The 21,647-nt window shown below is 45.3% G+C and overlaps 1 protein-coding gene across 2 annotated transcripts in view; it reads left to right on the top strand.

Annotated features, from left to right (window-relative positions):
- The window catches only part of map3k22 (mitogen-activated protein kinase kinase kinase 22), a 35,577-nt gene extending 14,572 nt beyond the window's left edge, over positions 1-21,005 (top strand). For both annotated transcript variants that reach the window (XM_084565938.1, XM_084565937.1), the window contains 15 exons: positions 1,458-1,579; positions 2,795-2,832; positions 6,191-6,290; positions 6,566-6,682; positions 6,993-7,107; positions 8,654-8,787; positions 10,493-10,566; positions 11,721-11,779; positions 13,305-13,376; positions 13,944-14,108; positions 15,332-15,480; positions 15,598-15,729; positions 16,759-16,888; positions 18,014-18,191; positions 18,971-21,005. In XM_084565938.1, the coding sequence (XP_084422064.1) occupies positions 1,458-1,579; positions 2,795-2,832; positions 6,191-6,290; positions 6,566-6,682; positions 6,993-7,107; positions 8,654-8,787; positions 10,493-10,566; positions 11,721-11,779; positions 13,305-13,376; positions 13,944-14,108; positions 15,332-15,480; positions 15,598-15,729; positions 16,759-16,888; positions 18,014-18,191; positions 18,971-19,199 (1,814 nt within the window). In that variant the 3' untranslated portion in view covers positions 19,200-21,005. The remainder of the gene's footprint in view (positions 1-1,457; positions 1,580-2,794; positions 2,833-6,190; positions 6,291-6,565; positions 6,683-6,992; positions 7,108-8,653; positions 8,788-10,492; positions 10,567-11,720; positions 11,780-13,304; positions 13,377-13,943; positions 14,109-15,331; positions 15,481-15,597; positions 15,730-16,758; positions 16,889-18,013; positions 18,192-18,970) is intronic.
- Positions 21,006-21,647: the final 642 nt, after the last annotated feature.

Genomic DNA, 21,647 nt, shown 5'->3' with positions numbered 1-21,647 from the left:
TTGACAAGTCAGTGATCTGCCCATATATGTCCACTAGATTGTTACCAGCCTGATTCATTCAGTGTGTCCATTATCAGTCATATTCAGCCATCAGACTGTTTTTAGTTCCACTGCGGTCTCTGACCTCATGTTACTTCACATTAAAATAGCCCCAGTGAACTTCATGGAGCAGACAAAAAAAAAAAAACAATCAGATGAGGTATTGTGAGAGGAAGATTCAGATTGGTGCACCCATACTTACATGTGTAAACTAATGCTTCTGCACATGTGTGTTCTGACCCCTCTGTGAACCTCTTGGTCTGTCAGTGAACAGCTGGTGCAGTGAGACCAAGATCATATGACATCTCAACCCCCATCTGCTCCCCGGTGTCACTATGACACACATTCCCAGTGGTCTCTAACGCAAACACGAAGATGTTTTCTTTTAAAGAATGTGGTCTTTCCTGCAGGTGCTGTTTGCCCTGCACACACCTGGCTGGTTTTCTCAGTGTGTTTCTTTTTATAATCACCCTGAGCTCATTTGAGAGGCAGTGCAGGGGCTCAGGTCAACAACCTCTTCTTTATACGGTAATCGCCACACTCAGATAATTGGTCCCATTAAAGTCTCTTGATATGGTAATGTCTGACATGCTCATCTGCATGATTGCTGCCTTTTACACATGAGCGTATGTGTGTGTGTGTGTGGTGAAAAGTGTGAAGTGAGAGGAGAGAAGTGAGAAATAGAGCTCTGACTCTCTTGCAGGTTTGTTATTTTATCCCTATAAGGTGTGAGTTATGAATCTGAAACGTGTCTTTGCCTTGTTTGGCCGGCGGCCACTTTGATGATCAATATTTGATAAAAGAAAGGATCAGCCTGTGTCTTATTATGATCCTGGAATATCTCCAGTGACATAAGATGAAATGTTGAAGCGCTCCAGGCGACTGCATTGCTGTCGGCAATGGGTGCTTGCAAAGAAGGTACGCATCAAGGATTATCCATCGTATGTAGAGTTTAATCAGCACAGTTTATCCACCTTAATCACACCTTTATAATGATTAACCTATTAGGCTGTCATACAAAGAAAACATACTTTTTCTAGGTGGCTTCTCTGTTCATAGAGAATATATTGTTCTTATTAGCTAAGTGAGAAACCGCTGGATTCTTTCCATCTGTGTAAATTCCACCGGTGGCATCGGAACAGGAAGTATCAGACCAGGTGTTGCCTCATCGTCTCGTCTGAGCCAAAACAAGTATCGACACTAGCCAAATGACAAGGGATCGAATCTACCCCATGTCTCCTAGTTAGGCTTGTAACACTCACGTGTAAAATGTCAAGAAGGCTGTACCTTATCTCACCGACTCGAGTGAGTTCATGCAGCTAAATGTCATGAAACAGTTGAGGTATATTTGTTTCAGTTCCTTCCTTAAACGTCAGAGTAGTGTGAATGACTGCATATGAACTCTTTTCTGTATTTAGACGACGAGGAAGCCCTTAACTCCATCATGAAGGACCTCGCTGCCCTGGGCCGCTGCTACAGCCAGCACAACAGCCAGCACAACAGCCACAAGCCCAAGCACAGAACCCTGCTCTACAAACAGGTACATCCATGTGCTCTTTCTCCTTGTCTGGGTAGAAAATCTTTAGAGAATATAGAATTAAATATAGACTATTGAGACTATCGAATTAAGCTGTTGCTATTCTGAATTAAGTCAAACCACATGCCGTTCCTGCCGAAAAACTATAAACTTTTACAGGATGTTTGATACTAAAATATCCCGTCAGTTTAAAGCTGCCGTGCGTACTGCTCAGTTACAGCTTATTAACCACATACGCCAGTATCACAGCAGTGACTTTAACCTTAACTGTCATTCTGAGTTTACACACAATGCCTCAGCCGTACGGCCTTTCGGAGTTTTTTTTTTCTTGTCTTTTTTTTGCACACCGCTAAAGTCAGGTGAAGGTCGTGCTGTAGTTTTGGAGAGGATAAGACAGAAAGCAGCTTATTCTGAGTGTAATTCAAGCCTGTTGCAGATGCTAATGTGACAGTAGGGCTGATTTACATACAATCCAGAAAGAAAATCCACTCAGTGTAGGAGATGTGACACTTGGTGCTAAGTTGGTGTGGTTAAATGAAGTGGAATCAGGGTGAAAAACAAATTATTGTCTAACTTAACTACACTGTCTTCTTGTGTATGTATATTGCCTGTTATACTACATGGCCACAGTAGAGCAGTGCAGAAATGACACATTTTGGACAAATTCTCCTTCACAGAGAAACTTTAGTGTTTCTAGGATTTAATTCCTCCCTCAGAAGTCGTTTCCTCGCGTGTTTGTTCCCTGTTCCTGGAATGATAATTGGCAAATCCTCTCAAAGCAGCAATGTTTATGGTGAGACATAAACAAACAGCGAGGAGCAGAGAGAGTTTCCGCTCAGAGTCCTGCTTTCCTCTGCGAGTTGGGGTAAACCCCTTTGACCAATCTCCCGCGCCGATACGACGGCACGTTTATCACCATGACCTCATGCAGACTTGCAGGCTCCTCCAGATTCCTGCTCCCTTTGGTGACGACTGTGAATAGGAAATATAGATCGTGTCGAGTCACACTCGGAGTCAGGTTGGAGGATAACGCCGTCTTTGTTCTGCAGTGCATAATTCGGCGACAGTAATCTTAAGCATGCATCATCATATCGCTTGTTTGTCACTTAAATTCCTCGTCCGGCTTTCATTTACTCGACTGCCCTGATCCACGCATACAACCATGAATCACTTTCCACTTCCATAACTCCCCTCTGTTGTTATTTTTCCTCTCCACAGGATTTAAGAGTCAAGCTGGAGCATGAGAGAGAAAAACGGTATGTTGGAACCTAAGTATTGTTTTTTCTACTCCTCTGTCCAAGCCTTAACTCTTCACTTCGGATCTTTTTTGTTATGCTTCGCCATGCCTGGGATTTGGTGTCTAGGGGAGGAAATCACAGCTACAAGCCAGAGTAGCATAAAGAGAGGGAAAATTCCTATATTGACATTTAGCCGAGGCCTCGTGTTTCAGACTTTGAGAAGGGAAAAAGAAGGACAGAGGGTCGGAGAGAGGGGGCGATCAAAAAAGGCTGGGGGAGCGCCAAGCGTTTCAGTTTAGTGTCCAGTGTTCCCAGCACACCCCAAATTAATGTTTCATCTTCTTACGCTTTCCCTCTGTCCTCCACATCCGTCATCCAGGAGCCATCTGTACTCCCTCACGCCACTAGCTGTAGAGTCGCTCAAGAGGCATAGCATGGTTACTGTCTGGAGAGTTTTTCCACCTAGGTGCCTTACAGTTTGTTTACGACATATGAGCACTTTGAAAGTGAGGCGCCCGGTGTAAGTAACAGATCTTCTGAATGGAAGAGACTTTATTTGGTGCTTTATTTTGTCGGCAATGGGTTTGCGGCTCCGTCGTTCCATGTATGGATGCCCTGTGAGTCTCACCGATCTGGCCTTTAGCATCCTGGGAGATGTTCACAGACAGTCTTTGTCGCTATCAAGCCCTCAGAGTCTGAACGCCAAACAACTCCTTAGGGGGGGAATGACAAACACAGTGTGTTCTGTAACAGTGGCGAAAAACATTGGAGGGAAACTGACCAGAACCTACGAGAATAATTGCCTCGATTCATCAGAACATAGACCAGGGGAACATGCATTGGTTCAGTGGTGCCGTGATTAAAAAGGCACAGGCTTGCAGGAGTGGGAACGAGGAGGGAAGCGGCTCGATCTGCCAGCAGAATACAGCTTCACACTGGGCCTCTCCACTTTTCACAGCCCTAATTGGCTGCTGCTGAGGAAGAGACAAGTTTTTCATGTTTCTGCCTCCCTCCGCTTCGCTGTCTCACAGTCTCCCTCTCACAGGCTCCCCACGCTCTCGGGAAAGACGGACAACAGCTCACTTTGGAAGACACCATTCATAGATCTGAAAGGCAACTCTTTTTGAATCCATTGTCAATTCATGCTCATCCTTGTCTTAGTTAGCGTTCTCCGTGCTGTGCTTTTCCAGACTCCGACTGCTTTCACTCAGATTTAAGGCTTGTTTTGGGAAGTTTAGTGGTCCCCTGGGTAAAATATTAATGTCAAATTAACAATAGGATCTTATGACTAAATCACGCTCCGCTTACAGTCTTCCTTCTTTTCAAACTAAATGTCCTCATTAGCAGTTTGCACCGAAAAAAAAAAAGCTCTGATAAACATACTGCACACTCCAAGACCCGTCCCACGCACAGTTTGCATAAAAGCTTATGAGTATATTGGAGCATTTGGCAGCGAAGGATGAGCTGACAAGAGAAAAAGTGATTCATCAGACGGTCAGAAGCATAAAACCAAATGAAGTTGGGATAAATACTTGCATAAAAGGAATTTATAGTCTGGGAAATATTGTGGAGTTTCTGTCACTAAATGGACATTTATACATATACTCATTGTTCTGTAAGAAAAAAAAAAGCTGCACTCAAATAAAGCTTGCCTTGGAGAGCGGCATAAAGGTTTCACCGTCCCACTTCGGACCTTTTGGAGGCCGCTTATGGAGGCATTTATGGATAACAAAAAGGAAAATGTTCCGAACTTCCTTTCATTCTTGAGAACACAGTGGTGAAATCTTGTTGGCTTTTCTCGCCACACAATTCAGCTGCACGATTGTTATCCCGAGCTGCAGAGCCAGTTTGAATTTTTTTATTTATTTATTTTTTTTTTATATCTGAGCGGAGTCCGCCGTGCTCGAGGTATTAGGAGTCCCTGAGTCAGGATAATCTCGTTGTCTGTCCGCAGTGGAATCAAACTGGATGGTCTCTCTTTTCATTGGCAAGCGGCGAGGGCTCGGGGAAGGAAATCGGAGCTGTAACGTCTCTCTCTTCCCCTGGTGCTGCCTCTGGGTCTCCTGCCAGAGAGTAAAGGAACAGAGCCAGACCCCCTTTTTTTTTTTTTTGTTCTGCGTGTGCGTACGATTGTGAGTTTGTCCACAAAAGAAGGGGAAAGAGAGAGTGTGCAGGGATGTGTGAGAACATTCTTTTAACTTTTTTTTTCTGCGACCGAGTGTGTGTCCACATGCTCGCTGAGAGGAAGGAAAGCCATATCTTTTGGAGCAGCATCCTCGTACGCCAGAGCCCCCCCCGCTCCCCTCGCCCCCTCCTCCACATCCCTCCAGCTCTTTATCACACTCATCATCGGCGAATATAAACAGAGACGGAGAGCGTTTAGCCGTGCCGCTGCTCGCCTCTGATCTGCAGGCCTCCCGCTTCCCAGAATCCTCTCCTCAAATGAGGGGACCAATGAGCAGTCATTAAGATAGGCAAGGCTTTGGCCTCTGATGAGGAAGTGATGGGATGAAAACAAGTCCTTTTTATCGGGATACTACAAAGAGATAGCGGGCTGCAGATTCTTCAAAAGCAGAGCGCGAGGGGGAGGAGGGCACGGAGGAGAAGAAACGCCAGAGAGAATCTCTTTTTCTTTCCTTTATTTTCTCAGGCTGTCTCCTTTATTTTCTCTCTCACAGTCTGTAAATATCTCCGTGTCTCTGTATCTCTCACTCTGTCACTCTTTAGAAGAGGAGGGAAAGACACACATCCTGCTGCTTTTTGCTGCCGCTCCAGATTTTTTCCCCTTTCCTCTCAGGAAGTTTCCCATCTGCCTTTGTGCTGGCTTAGTGGAGAGGCCCGGTGGTGTTGAAACAGCGGCCGATGCACACACTGATTGGGAAGCACACTCATGCATGTAGGGTTTTTACAGACGCACATGCGTCCGCGTGCACGCGCTCCGATAAGCTCGGACACGGTGTCCACGCTCAGTCACACACGTAGCCGTACAGTAGATAAGCAGTGATACGCTCAGCATTTACATCAGAGCGGTTTACTCATTTACATAAGAGCAGTTTACTCCTGTGCTTTCTGTTTTCATAGCATTGATTAATGTGCTGTAAGCATCTCTTTGGCTTGGCTCGCTCCTTTGCTTGACCCTGTCCGTTTTCCCTCTCGTTGCCATAGAAACACTGTCATAAAATGCCTGAAAAAGTAAAGAAAAGAAGAGATCCGTCGTGTCTATCGCTGGATCTTTTTCCTACCGACTCATGTTATTATGAGTAAACCAGGAAGAGGTTAACAATCCTCTCAGTGAGTGAAAGGTGCAGCCAGACACAACATGAGCTTATTTCTCTGACCTCTGACCCTGCTGCCGTTCTACCCTTTTTTTTTCCAGAATCATCCCGTTTCAGAGGCCGCTGAGGATCAAGGAGCTGCTGCAGAAAGTGACCGAGGCCTTCGGTCAGCAGATGGACATGTTCTTTATGGAGAAAGAGGTATGAAAATGACTAGTGAGCGTGCATAGCTCATTGATTTATCACTTCCTCAGCTGCCGTTGTGAATGTGGGTAAGAATAGTAGTGACAGTACAAGATTGTCCTTTAAGGGGAATAAAATATGTCTTCTCTGTTTGTTTTTACATCGGTCACCATGTGCTTCTCTAAACTGAAGTGCTTTTTTTCTCGTGACCCTTGTATGTTAATGTTAATGCCGTCATTATGGAACAATAGGGAATGAAAGGTCACGCGCTGTATGTTTTCTTGTCCTTTCAGTCGCTGCTGCCCCTGAAGACCCAGGACGACCTGGACCAGGCCGTGGTGGCACTGGGCTGCACTTCCGGGACCAACGGGCTGCTCAGGATTCAGCTAAAGACCCCCAAAAACAACCATGTGAGTACCCAACAATGCGCACTATGATAGCATATTATTATGTTAATGGTAACCATAGTAACCACGATAAGAGTCAGCTAAAAGTTACTCACTCAGGCGGCAGTTTGTGTTAACTCAGCTGAATGAAGTCATTCTTCTTTTTTTTTTAAAGCCATGTGACATTAACTGAGCTGCATCGGAGAAATTAGTGGGAAAATAAACCTCCCCCGCTGACATGATGATGTAACCAGACAATGATGTAATGCTGTCCTCACTTCCTCTCACGCTTCCTGTGTGCTGTTTTTTTTTTTTTTTTTTTTTTGTCTCGCAGTACCTACAGGTGAACAGCAGGGACAAACAGAGCGAGATGAGGTCATCGCGGTCACTGGGAGATCTGAAGGGCTCTTTGCTGAAGGGCTCGGAGAGGGTGCGCAAACACTCGACAGGTGAGGCGCCGCGCCGGACCACGCGCACAAACGTGACATAGTCTGCCGTCAGAGCGGAATTACGGCTTCATCAAGAAGCCGTAATTTCTACCGAGCCTTGTGCCCGAGAGGAGGCGGAAAAGCAAAAGGCGGAGAGTTACAAATCTTTCTGACGCCACGATTTCTCATTCACCTGCTGAGGCCTCAGGGACGGCTTGTCAGCGTCACTTGATTAACACGGGCTGCTGCCGTAGTCGTAGGAATGTTAATGGAAGAGTAAGAGACGGTCGAAATAGAAAATTGGAGGTGAAAGCGGCCGGAGAGACGTCAGGTCAAAGCAAGGGCAAGTTCCTGCTCTCATACCCAGCGGCTCTCTTCCTGAATCATCTCCTGTTGTGGTGAAAGTGGAGGTGTTCAAGTCATGCTTTGACATTTTGGGAAATGCACATTCATTTTTAATGTGCAGATACGACTGAAGGGAAAATAATAAGCTCGTGTCTCCAAATGTCAATAGACATATAAAAATCCTGTCAAGTCACGCTCCTCAGCCGGATAACACAGCGCTCTCCAGTTTTGTTGTCCCCCCCGGCTTGTTTGGTAACACGGCGTGAAGGTTTATTTTTCTCTGTGAAATACTCTCGCATGTCTGAAGCTTTGCACCCCCCCCCCCCCCTTATATCAGCTCCATCCAGAAAGGTCAATGTCTCAGTCGTATCTCGGGCCCAGACACATGCAGAAACAAAGCGGCGCTCACTTCTGTTCCGTTTTTGCATAGCAGCCCAAAACGCTTTATGATGGCTGTCACCGTCAATCAATCTCACGCAGCTCCAATAATGTGAGGGCTGTCACCGGCCCGAGTCAAATAAATTGTGTAGAATTACCCGCTCTCTCCCTCCCTCTCCCTCTATCAACTCCCCTGCCAGGCAGCCGTGAGTCTGAGAGGACGAGGAGGGGCCGAGGTGGAAGCGGAGGGAGTGGTGGCAGATGAGAGGTGACAGGAGAGCGGCCGCGCTGTGTGGTTGAGTGAGGATGTGATGTGAGCTCAGGTGCATGACGTTTAGCTGCATTGTGGCGAGGGAGGGGGCGCGGGGAGAAACTGAACCGTGTAGAAAAAGATGCAGTTTTAGCTTTCATTCCGAAACCGGCGCGTTTGCTTTGACCCCACTCTTGACAGTCCTATACATCTTGGTACCTTTTAGCCCAGTCAGCTCAGCCAGTGATAGTTTCTTTTTACTGTGACAAGGACGAGTGTTCGGGCCCTCTGCAGCCCAGCCAGGGGAGCGTTTGTCACAGTAATTGAGGTTAGAGGTGGCAGCAGTAGTGTGGCTCAGTAAATCATTCCTCGTAGTCCTGGCACCGTTGAACTTGTACCCATGAATAACACTGTGACGCCGTTTTCTCCCCTCTGCCCCTCGTTTTCATCTCTTCATCATCGTTCCCCTCCATTCCTTCTCACCTTTTACTGCTCAACTCCTCCTTTTGTTCCCCTTTACCGCTCCGTGTGTTTCGTTCTTTCGTCCTCTTCTTCTCTTCTGTGCTCCAATCTTCTAAACTGTCGCTTTCCCAGGTTCCCTCCACACGGGTCGGACGTCCCCGCCTCCAGGCAGCGTCCCCGAAGAGCAGCAGCAGATCGCCCGCCAGGGCTCCTACACCAGCATCCACAGTGAGGGGGAGTTCATCCCAGAAACCCCGGATCAGAATGTAAGAGCCCGTCCATTGGATACTTGCTCGATATTTTATACAAGCTTCTAGGTTATTTTCATACATTTTATGCAATCACTATTGCTACTTATATATTGGAAGATGATGGACTCCTAGTTAAAGAACAGCTGAATAATCTTTGCTTCATAAGTTTATAATTAGGCTATATCTTAGCTGTTAACAACAGTAGTATAAGCAAGATGATCAAAAAAAAGTCTATTCTAAGACCCATAGTGCAACAAGTTGAACACTAAAACGTCTAAACATCTGAGATAAAACTTAGGCACTTAACAGCTTGAAGTGATATAACAGATCAAATATGGCATGTAGCGACAGAGAGCAGTCCAGTGTCACATAAAGTGTCTGGGGCAGCCCCTGAGTTTGTGTTTGAACTTAGTGCTTCAAGATATTCAGAGGTCTGACTTCAACCAGACTTAAAAATACCACATGAAATCACAAGCTTAGGGCTATTTTTTACAAATATTTCCGTGTTCCCCTGGAAAAATACACACCTAGATGCCCACTCAGCGGCATCTTTAATATGTGTTTATGTGTTAGTACAAATCCCCTAGTGTAGGATGAGTCATCACCACCTTTAGATGGTTCTTCAAAAATAAACTCTAACTTGCCCTTATTTTTGTCAAAAGGGGGCCAGATGCTGGCATATACACTGATTAGCCACAACATTATGGCCACTGACAGGAGAAGTAAATAGCATTGATCATCTTGTGACATACAATGTTCTGCTGGGAAACCTTTGGACCTGGGATTCATTCATGTAGATGTTACTTAGTCATGTACCACACACCTAGACCAGACCAGGCCCGCCCCACTCCTTCGCAATGACACTCCTCGATGGCAGCAGCCAACCTCAGCAGGATGCAGCCTGACACAGACACACAAAAAAACATGAAAAAACAGCACAGTGTTGTGTTGACCTGATGAATCACAACTGTTTCGGAGGCACAGGGGAAACCTACACAATATTAGGAAGGTGGTCATAATGTTATGCCTGGCACCAAGTTTGATTTTAATTTAGAGAATATGACTCAGTGTCATAGTGACTTAACCATTAATCTTGACTGGGATATCGCAAAGGCTTCGTGTTTTTCTTGGTCGCTTGTCAAGAAAACAGTGAGAGCGACTGAGTCATAATTTTTTTTTCTGCTGGTGGTTTTCCTCAGCTGTTTTAACTCCAGTAAGTGCACAAAAAAAAAAACGGCTAGCACTGGCAGAGTAGGGGCTTTTTGAAGATTTTTATCCAGCAAACAAACGATAGATCTATGTCGTGTTAAAAACCTGCTTGAGTCCTTTGAGTCAAGTATCCAAACTCAGCTGTGTTTGTGTTTTCCAAATATAACAGACAGAAGCTCTAGTGATCATTTTCTTCAGTGTTTAGTCTATTAATATACAAGAATGTGATTTATTTGTTTTTTATAAAATCAGTAATACCTAGCAGTGGTTGTATTCTACAAGAATATATAAGCTTCTTCTTATAAAAACTGAATATAAGCTGCATATAACATTTATGGGTAGATTGGAAGAGAGCTGTCTAACACATGCAGTACTCATGCTCCTCAAATTCTTATATCGCACTGCAGTTATACACACTGCTCCATCTGCACTGCTTGATATTCTCCCCGACATGATTGCACGCTCTGTGACCCTCGATCCCCCCCCCCCCTGTGTTTATTATATCCGTCAGATGCTGGATCCTTTTGGGAGCGCAGACAACTCGCTGTCGAGCAGCTGTCAATCAATAGATCAGGCACTGGACAGGTGAGTCATCATGCGGTGCGAGTGCGTGCGATGCGTGAGCTGTTTGTACGACAAACGAGCAGAGGGCTGTGGGACTGTCGGCCCGAGTGCGCCGCCTTCGCTTACACGCTTGCTTGGATGTGAGTGTGTATGTTGCGACACACGCTGAAGCAGCCGGAGCCGTCTTGGTTTGTAAGTGGCGTTAAGGGCCAGCGTAGCTCCCTGACCCTTCCTGCCTATGTGGAAAGGGAATCGGGTCATTTTGCTGTTGCCATAGCAACAGAACTCTTATCTGGACGCCTGGATTCCTCCGTTATCATGAGAGAGAGAGAGAGAGAGAGAGAGAGACGGAGGAAGAGAGAAACAGAGACTGAGTGGGAGATGTGAAAGTGTGAGCTTGAACATGTCGGATAAGAGGAAAAACTGAGCCAGAAAAGGAGAAGTGGCGAGAGAGTGAGAGTGAAGTGGAAAGGCTGAAGAAGGAATCTGAATCAGAGGGAAAATAAAAGTGAGCCAGAGTGAGGTTGAGAGAGAGAGAGAGAGAGAGAGAGAGAGAGAGAGAGAGAGAGCAGGACGGAAGCGGTTCTACCTGCACGAGGCTTATCAGGGCTCCAGGCTGCAGAACAATGGCAGGAAACGAGTGCATGGAACTTTTCCCTGCGAATGGGCATGCGTGCCCCTTATCCAGGGTCTCGTGGCCCCGCGCCGCCCTGCGGTCAACAGAGACGTCACTCTCTGTCGGGTCGCCGCGCAGGGCCGGTTCCAGACGGCCGGGATGGGGGGGAGTGGGAGGGTGAGGGGTGCGAGGTTGGATGCTCGTTTAATGATACACAGTAAATTTCGCTGGCAGTTCAGCAATGCGGCACCGCAAACTTCACTCTCTCATTGTTAATGCAGCAAGCCGCTCCAACTCCCAGCTTATCTTTTCTAATTCAGGACATGGTTGTTTAACATCAATTGTGACTGACAGAATGGTACTTTGAATGCAAAAGTCATTTCGAGGCATTCTGTGCCGCTTTACAGTCGAGCCCTTTCTGAAGTTTCAGGTCAGCAGCAGCAGCAGCAGCAGCAGCTGTAGCCGGGCTCCGTTTGAAGATAAGAGGAATTACCCGCTGCACTGGCAAATCATTTTTCAACTATTTCTCCCCCCCCCCCCTGTTCTCTTGTCGTTTTAGCCCTCCATTCTCGCAGAACAACCGCGACAATAATTACGTGAACCTCTATGAATACAAAGGTAAGACACGTGCAAGGGTCTCTCTGGGTCTAACAATGCTTCTCTGCTGTTGAGTCCTTCCTCAACTCAAACGGTGCGAAAAGATTAAAAGAGGTGGAAAGAAAGCTTCTTCGTTATTAGAAAGGTTTGTCTGTTCTTCCTGCAGTAATTATTGGCGCATATTTAGTTTTACAGGAAAAGAATGAAAGCCGTTGTGTAGTGCAGCTCCTGATTATCTGAAATGTTTTCCTATTGTAAACGCCCTGTAGAGATTACTAATGAGGAGAGAGATTGTATTATTTGATAGTTTTATCTGTGAGTTTATACTTAAAACGAGGATATGGTGAAGGTATCATGTGTGAGCTTCTTGTGTCTCGTGAGGGGAGTGCGGCGGTATCATAGCTCGTGTTATCTTCCACGCCTTCTCCTCCGCGGAGCCTCTATTCAAGCCGCCTTTTTTTACCTTTTTCGTCCCTATCGTCCCCATCTCCAGTCTTCATCTGCCTTTCTGTAACCCACATCGCTGGCCTGTCTTTTCCCCATCCCGTCGCCTCTTGATGCCCCTCTGCTTGTCTCTTCCTCGTCCCCGGGGTCCCCGTCTGCCCCCTTTTCCTCAGAACCCAGATCAAATAGAGCAGGATGACAGATAACGCCACACCAGCCCTTGTGATGTGAAGCGAGGAGCCACGGCAGCTCTTTTAATCTGCTCATTTCTTCTTCTCTTGCACCATCCCCATGCTGTAAATTAAAAAGAGGAGCGCAGCACATTGTGTACACAGGCTGGGGGCCTCACACTGCTGCAGCGGCTCTTGAAAACTGGCTGGGGCATGCATGCACGTGCTCGCACACACGTACATATATATATATTTATATACACACTCCCCTCCCAGATGTAAAGCTGTGTGGCCCTTCCTGCTGAGGGCTACAGTATTTGTTTACCATTCCCTGTGAGTAGATTTTTCCTCTCCATCCCGCGCTGCCAAACACAAAAAATAACTCCCGTCTCCATGGGATACAGCCACAAAAACAGCGCGAGGGGAGGCAGTCATCTGACGGAACAGCTGCTTTCAATTGCAAGTGGCTCCGGCCCTCTCCGTTTAGCGTTGCGAGAGAGCGAGTGTCAGCGCTCGCATGCGTCAGCAGTGCTCCCCACCTGCCTTCAGTTACTGCCCCACCGTGCTCCGAGTTGAGGCTAAGCTAGCGCACGCGAGCTGTTTTCACTTTCTGTCTTGGCTGCAGTGAGGCGGCACAACAGCTCCGATCAGTGTGTGAAAAGCTGTGTTCCACCCCGCTGCTTCTGAGCTATGATTTTACATGCAGAGATGAGCAACAGCTATGTAGCATCTGTCAGATATGATCAGTTGAAATGTGAACTTAAGTTATCCTTAATCAGGCACTGAGATGTTTTTGTGCATGTCTCTACTTCTAAGCAACTAAAGCCGCATTATTAAACCTGGTAGACGAATGCAGACATGACTGTAAACTCAGAAACGTGCATCTGTAAGACTTCCTCACTAACATATCTGCCTCATTGCTCGCTTTTCAGGTCGCCATGGGAAAGGGGGTACTTTCCCACGCCAGTTCCAGTTGCCCAATCGCAGCAAGGATTATGGAGATCGTAAGAAACCAGTTTTACTAGAGCAATAACAACAACAACATTACCGAAGAACATGAAACAGACATGTTACCATGTCTACAAGGCAATACACAGATACACACACCACTACCAGACACTACCATCTGTTTACGTTTTCTAACTTCAGATGGATAATTCTTTACAGTTCCCTCTCCTTACGTTTCTACCATTTTTTTCACTTTTGGAGAAAGTGACATTTTTGAATGCCCCTTACGTAGATTTGTTACATTATTATGTGGCTCGCTGCTCCAGGCAGCTGCTAGTAATTGCTTACTCAGAGGCTAACCTTGGCTAGCGGTGATTTACGTTTCCCTGCGGTGAACCCGAACTCGTATAAAAACACAGCGCCCTGCATCCTGTCTGAAGGGAAGTGGGACGGAGTGGCGAGAAGCTCTGGCTGGCCTTAAGCCTTGGCCGAGGGCTCTCTTTATGCACGACACCTGTAAAGAAACCGTATGTAAACAGGCCGAGCTGCAAACAAAAGATGCGGTCGCCCGCGCGCGGAAAGCCATTAATCTGTCTTGTGTTTTTTTGTGCGTGTGTTTTCAGGCCGCAGGACGCTTCCGCGGAGCTTCATGCCGCAGGAGAACCTATTTCAGCTGGTTCCCTCCAGTCGCACTCGCAGTTATAACGGAGACAGTACGCTGCAGTACAGCGACCTGCGCTCACTGGGCCGTACTTCTGACAAGAGCTGCCAGCGTAGTACAACCAAGTGTAAGTAGTTGACTTTAAATCTCTGGAAACGGATAGACAGAGCGCTTAAACAAAAACTAAAACGGACCTTTATTTTTCAAGATTTCCATTGTATTGTCCTGATTCCTCCGTCATAAAACCAACAGATAAATGAGGAAAATACAGACGTTTCCTTTTCCTTGTCGAAAGCAGGGCTAATATTTGAACCTCATCATGTTTTTGGCGTTTTTCTTCACCAACTGATAAATCATTTAATCTTTCAAATGTAAAGAACTAGTTTTACAATGGTGTAAAATAGAGATACTAAAAACATTTTTGGCCTTAAGATTTGCATGTATCGGTTTCCAAAATTATTAGTTCAAATCTGAAACCAGGAAAAATGGACTGACTCAATGTGTTTATTAACAATTTGTTCCTGAACAACTTGTTCTACAGTAAAATGAAAAACTCTTGGCTTGGATTGAACATGCCAAACAGATTTACAGATTAACTGGTTATACTTAACAGTGTTAGAATATGTGAGGGTTTTCATTTTCATTTAACTGAATTAAGTAGAAAAAAGTGAGAAACAGTGGAAACTTGATCATTTTGCCATAATTTGCAGAGTAAGGGTAATCTGTATCGTAGTGAGCACTCAATGGTCATATTTAAATTCTTAGTTGTAGTAATTAATGGCCAGTGACTGTATGTCACAGCAGGAGGAATTCCCCTCTCATCATACACATAGGTCCATGTCCCTGGCTCCAGAATCACATCTGTCCTCATTCAGTTAATACACGCTGTGTGCCCAGAAACTGTCTTTGTCATGATACCAAAGCTCAGCTCAGCAGTCTGTGGTCGACGCGTCTCACCCACGCACCACCGAGCAGCCTAACCCGGCCACAAAGAAGCCTGTTAAATTCCCAAACAAAGTCTCTGAGTCTGGGCCTGAGGAGATGAGAGTCGTTGAAATTATCTTACTAGGTTTTGACAACTCTGTGTCGGCTGATTGTGGTCTGACCGCTTGACTGCAATAGCTAGGGGTTTCCCAATCTGAGGGGGTCTGGGTGGGAGATAAATTGGACAAACTGCTGCGTATTAGAAGGTGTCGTCTTGGTGTTGTTACCGCGTGAGTTACGGTCGGGCCTTGGGCAATGCGTCAGTACTCAAATCAGTATATCACCGTGGAGCTGTCTGTCTCCAGGGGCTTAGTAACTAAATGAATTACTGGTGGGTTTTCATCATGCGGTGTTCTGTTTCTGCAGCACCGCGGGCGCCAGTCAACTGGCGGCAAGGAAAGCTCCTGGGGCGAGGGGCGTTCGGGGAGGTGTACCTCTGCTACGACGCCGACACGGGCCGCGAGCTGGCCGCCAAGCAGGTGCCCTTTGATCCCGACTGTCAGGAAACCAGCAAGGTGAGAGATGTGCTGTGAGAAAAACCTCCCATCTGTTCGGAACAAGTCCCTGACTGCATGTATCTCACGGCACAAGACACAGTGATCTGAATTTCTCTTTTTTTTTTTTCTCTGTAGGAAGTGAATGCTCTGGAGTGTGAGATTCAGCTGCTGAAGAATCTGCGTCACGAGAGGATCGTTCAGTACTACGGCTGTCTTCGGGACCTCGATCAAAGAAAACTCACCATTTTTGTGGAGTTCATGCCTGGGGTGTGTACTCTTCAGGGCTTTTGAGTATATTTAGTCTTTCATGTACTTTAATTGTCGTCTAACTGCGAGACAGAAGTCCTTACAGTCTGATTGGCTTGCAGTAACGCGTTATGTCTGAGAATGTGATCACTGGATAGGTGCGCAGACGTTTTAAGACAAACATCAAATCAAACTCATACTGGCCACATCTGCTGGAAAACAATTTTTGAAATGTCACCAGCCGTCAACAAACATGTCCTCGGCGGTTGATGTCAGCACAACGGCTCGTTTTACAAGATCGTTTTCTCCATAAATGAGAGCCTTAATGAGCAACTGTCGCCTGTGGACCCTGTCCCCGAAGCCTGGTTTTAATATTTCCTGAGCTATTTTTTATTTCTCCGTGCCGTTAGTCACACATTGTCTGGAAACTGGAAATGTTTATGTTTCAGCGGAGTTGGCGGAGGCGAGTGGGGAGGTGACAAAGCCAAGTTTTTGTGTGGCTGCGTGGCGTGCCTGCACTGCTGCGGCTGACCGATAACACTTGAGTGGCCCGAGTGGTGGCGGCGGCGGCGGCGGGTGGGGGGGAGGGGGGTTTGAGTGTTCCTCAGAGAGCCGGAGAGCTGCTAAGGTGTCTTGTTGACAGCTGGAAGTGAAGAGGGACAAGCTCTGTGTTCACTGCGAGAGTCCTGGAGTGCGTCACAGGTGTTATTGGATCAGGTCTTTGCTCCTGCGAATTTCTCCGGAGGGGCTGCAAACAGGAAATGAAAGGAAATGCAGCACATTGAATCAGCTTGGACACGGCATCAGGCAGGCTTCTGTCAGCGCGTTGTGTGTTTACATTCTTGGTTTTTGTACTTAAAAATTGGCTTGAAGCGAGCAGCTAGAACACCCACACTTTCCTGAAAGTCACTGTTAAATCAAACTCTTAACCAAATAATCCCCATCACTCAGAACAGATATTCTGTAATTTTATACTCTACATCTGTGTCAGGAGTGTTAGTTCCACACATTCTCTTAAAGGGTTTCCCCTCTCTCTCTCTCTCTCTTCAGGGCTCGATAAAAGACCAGCTCAAAGCCTACGGGGCCCTGACGGAGAAGGTGACAAAGAGATACACTCGGCAGATCCTCCAAGGAGTCTTCTACCTGCACAGCAACATGATTGTACACAGAGACATCAAAGGTAACTGAAACTGCAACAACTAGCAAATGTCAGGGAAGGATTTTAATTGGATTTGCAACCAACGGACACCCACGCTTGAAAGGCATCTTTATGGCTCCCACCGCACCGACTGATGCCGAGAAAACCTCAGACTCATTCATTTCTTTCTGGTTGACATTTCCTCGTTCGGCTATTCGTCGTCTGCAGAATGAGCCTGGAAAAATGTGCTATTTTGAACACCCCTCTGAGATATATTAGGCTCCACGCTGGTGAAATTGTCCAGTCTAAAAATGCTCCGCACCGGACGGAAAGGCTTAAGTTTGGCTGCCCGCAGCTTTGGGAGTCACTGTTTCGCTAAACCACGGCCAAGAAAGATGGAAGCATGCCGTCTGGTTTGGGGCGAAAAAGATAGTAGGTCTCACAGGACACATGTAGGCTCTGTGAGAGCGTATATGTGGGTGGTATTTTCCATTTAGAAACGCTCTTCGTGTTTAATATATGACGTGTGCTCATCTTGCCGCACAAGAGCGCCTCTTTTTGCAGTAAAAGAGACGTCAGCACATTCTGGGACTGAACAGCTTCGCAGCCGTTAACATCAGTCTCTTAATGTTCCACTGAACCAACTTGCAGTAAATGTGCAGGCAGTAAGGGCTAAAGGTTACAGTCTCTCAATCTCTTCTTAGCAGAGCTCCAATCCCTTAGTGGGTGTGGAGGGAGAGTGACGTTTTGTGAGCATTAGTCACTGATCAAACAAGTGGCGAGTCCGAAGGAAATAGGATAGACACATACATATCGGAATATTTGTAAGAAAAAGTGAGAAATGGTGGTGCCACGAAGCCAGCAGTTTATTCAATATTTGATTTTCTGATCTGCACCATAAACCAATGATGCACTTTACCCAAACCGAAAGAAAAGTAAACTTAGATGTTTGTAGAGTTCAGTGAGTGTGGTATTTATGTAAAGATTACTCAAAGATATACTTTGGTGTTTTGTGCCAGAATTCCATCACCCCAGAGCCTGAACTGTTGGCACGACTTTCTAACAACATTAGCTGAACTTTTACAAGTTCAAAGTACGTGTTATTAAGGGGATATTAACAGTTCTCTGGAAAAGGACTTCTGAGCTCATTTTGTTTCGTCCCACCAGGTGCTAACATCCTGAGAGACTCCTCGGGGAACGTGAAGCTGGGAGACTTTGGAGCCAGCAAACGTATCCAGACCATCTGCATGTCTGGTACTGGAATCAAGTCCGTCACTGGCACCCCCTACTGGATGAGCCCTGAAGTCATCAACGGGGAGGGTTATGGCCGCAAAGCTGATGTATGGTAAGGGTACAGTCAGATGGAGGTGGAATGAATGAAATGTTGTGAAGACCTAACGGTGATATTGGACTGCTGCAGCTCATCGTTGCGCAGTAAAAGCGATAAAAGTACCCAAATAGACTGATAGTAAAGCAATAAATTGCATTTAAATGCTCAGGCTTAAGCATAAGCAAACAATGGTGACACAGTATTATCCAGGACAATAGCAACAACAACAAAACAAAGCTTTTAAGGCTTGTAATGCTAAATTTAGGGCCTCCACAAACAGAATTATGGTAATATTTAATAGTACTATAAACACAGTATTGTTATTATTTAATATTAGTCCAACACATGGCTTTATATAAATAGGTGAATATGTAATATATACTGTTGGTATCAGTAGATTACGCTCTTGCCTTTTCAATCATTGTGGAAATTTGGAAAAAATAATGCTCTTTCTTGGTTAGCAAGCAGCAATAAAACAATCTAGTTTATTTTATGCTAGGTCATTTAATGAATTCAGAATAAACAGCTTTGGCTCAAAATCTGTGACAGTAATCAGATACATCTATTATCCACCCAGACGTAAATGCTCACTTACTTTTGATTTTTTTCCCCCCTTCCACTTTTCTGGACACTGGCTACATGGATATAAATGGTTATCTTTTAGCCTTCCGAGTCATCATGGGTAATTTAAACAGAAACTATGTTTAAATGCCCCCATGTTAAATATTATCAAACACACGACTCACTGAACGTCACCCTAATTTCTATTTGCTGCTGTGCTGTTTTCCCTACAGGAGCGTTGCCTGCACCGTGGTGGAGATGTTGACTCAGAAACCTCCTTGGGCCGAGTTCGAGGCCATGGCGGCCATTTTTAAGATCGCCACCCAGCCTACGAAGCCCATGCTTCCGGAGGGCGTCTCTGACGCGTGCAGGGACTTCCTGCGGCAGGTGTTTGTGGAGGAGAAGTGGCGGCCCACGGCGGAAATTCTGCTCAGCCACCCGTTCGTCCAGGGCAGCTTCTGAGGCATGTGGACACCCCTCTTCCCCGTCCCTGCCTATGAGGTCTCCTCGGGCCCTAGCGCCTCCCCTCCTCTCCGGCCCTACCCCGCCCCCAGGGCCCCTTCCCGTCACCAGGCTCCAGGGCTCAGCACCAATCCGACTTCCTGCCCTGTCGTCTATCACCAGTGTCTGCCTTGTCAGGACCCCTGCATCTCTCACCAACTAGCTCCACTCGGACTGTTTCCTGAGAAGCCAGGTTGACTGTGGTCTGACCTCCGGAGTTGGAGGACTGACAAGAAGGCACTTAGCAGTTTCACCACCTCCAGACTGCTGTCCTTCAATAAGAGCAGGAAAAGTGACCCAAGTTAGGGCAAAGTGATGCCTGAAGCTTTCCGGGTCTCACTTTACACCCACTTACTGCCACAGAACAGTGTCTCGGCCTGAACTAGACAGGTGACATTGATCACATCTGATAGTACTGTATGTTACTCATCAGCCTCAGATAGCGTAGCTGTGAGCAGACTTAAGACAGTAAAATATTTTTATAAGACACAATACAAAGAGTCTTAGCAATTGTAATTTCTAAGTCATTCTAGAGAAAAAGTAAATGTATTTTCAACGCCTTACAATAAGAGTTTGTAAGTAAGAATGTCTTTTTTAAACATCTTTGAGGGTTGCCATCGCCCCTCTTTCATAGCACTCACAACCCCATTTTAGAAGGATTGTCAACGATGCACTTTTGATATCATGCATTGAAACGTTTCCAACATGCAAGATAATCAATCGAGGAGATATTTTTCTATTTGATGCATTTTTTTATAACTTCATAGTGAGAATTGTGTTCCGGTGTAAAGAAAAAAAACCAAACTTTTGCATTAGTGTGCAATGTCTCTTAAGCAATACCAACTTTACATCCATTCCATCTTCCCATGCAGTGAGCCTTGTTCTATTCACAAGTGGCCAAAGAGAAGTTGCTGGAAAGAGACAGACACCGGTTAATGTGCAGTATTATTCATGTTCTGTCACCTCGGAGCCCAAAAGCCTTTTCTGTGTTATGGCAGCTTTGTGCTCTGCACAGACCAAATCAGATGCATTGACATCACGTTGTGTTGCTATAAAACGATCATGAAATTAGTTTGAAGGAAGCGTCTTAATTATGTTAGTTGCTGTAACTACTAATGTAAATCCGCTCACCCCATGCCTTTATTTAGCCTTCCACTCTTTTTGAATGGATCACTTTATGACTTGACTGCTCACTCTGTGTAACGTCAACTCGCCAAAAAGTGTCAAGCTGGAAAGACGGAGCTGAATGCTGTATTCTTTAAAGTGGAGATGAAACTTAAACTGGAGGGAGGTGTTAACTGTAACACGGTGGCACTTAAGGAATGATCAAATCTTTTTGACCCATGTCAGTGCCTTATATGAATATGTAAACACAAATGTTCACTGCCAAAGTGGAGAGCTTCCTCTTAAGGCGAGCAGCTGTTTAGTAGAGAGCACACACAGGATTTGCTGAAATTCTTTTATACTGAAAAAAAAAAAACAGAGTATACTGTAAATACATATTGTTCTGCACTTTTGTATGAAATGTCTTTTACATTATATACAAATCTATTTGATGAAATAGCTACGTTATGCAGTAGATTGTACTGTGATTTAGACCGGAGTATGTATAAGTGTCTCTTTGAGAGCTGGTTGGCAGTATGGAAAGACCGGGAGGCTTTTGAATGGGACAAGTTTATTTTGTCTTAATGACGAAGCCTTGAAACATGAAATGTATCAAGTCACTGATCTTTTGTACATTTAACTTAATAAATCAAAGGTCTAAGACTATGTTCCTGTGTGATTTCATTATACTGGGCTGCAAGAATGTCATGAAAAGTATCACATTTATTCTCGTTTCCTTCTTCCACATATGTCTGTGAAGGTTCTCAGTCTACCACATATTTTTCCACAGAATTTTTAATTATTCATTGTATATGTCATTTTACTATTACAACACAATATAACCATTCTATTTCACAGTGTATATTCAAAGACTTGCTAACGCCATATGCTCATGATTTGTATTAGTTCAGTAATGTTTTTTGCACTGCTTTTAAAGACCATAGACATGAGTCTTTTTGTTATATTTTGGCTTGTTGGTTTAAATTTATTAACGTACTATACTATAATAAATAGACTGATATTATGTCTTAGTGTGCTTACTGTGACCAAACATAGGGAAATTGCCTACTGCCGCTGGTTCAATAAGAAAAGAAGAAGAAGAAGAAGAAAAGAGCAATCGTGGTCCTTTATTTTTCTACAACACATTTCAAAAGCGGAAATTCATAAACAAGTGTTGTACTCTACGGCAAATCGGAGGGGCCATACTATCTTTCGCACCAGATCAAAATACTATATAAATATGACCGCTTGTCACAGATTAATTTACCCGTAAACACACAATTAACAAAAGACACAAAGATTTAA

Source organism: Chelon labrosus (genome assembly GCF_963514085.1).
Source record: "Chelon labrosus genome assembly, chromosome: 18".
Classification (NCBI taxonomy): Eukaryota; Metazoa; Chordata; class Actinopteri; order Mugiliformes; family Mugilidae; genus Chelon; species Chelon labrosus.
The sequence above is the reverse complement of the archived record's forward strand: the minus strand, read 5'-3'. Positions and strand labels throughout refer to the sequence as shown.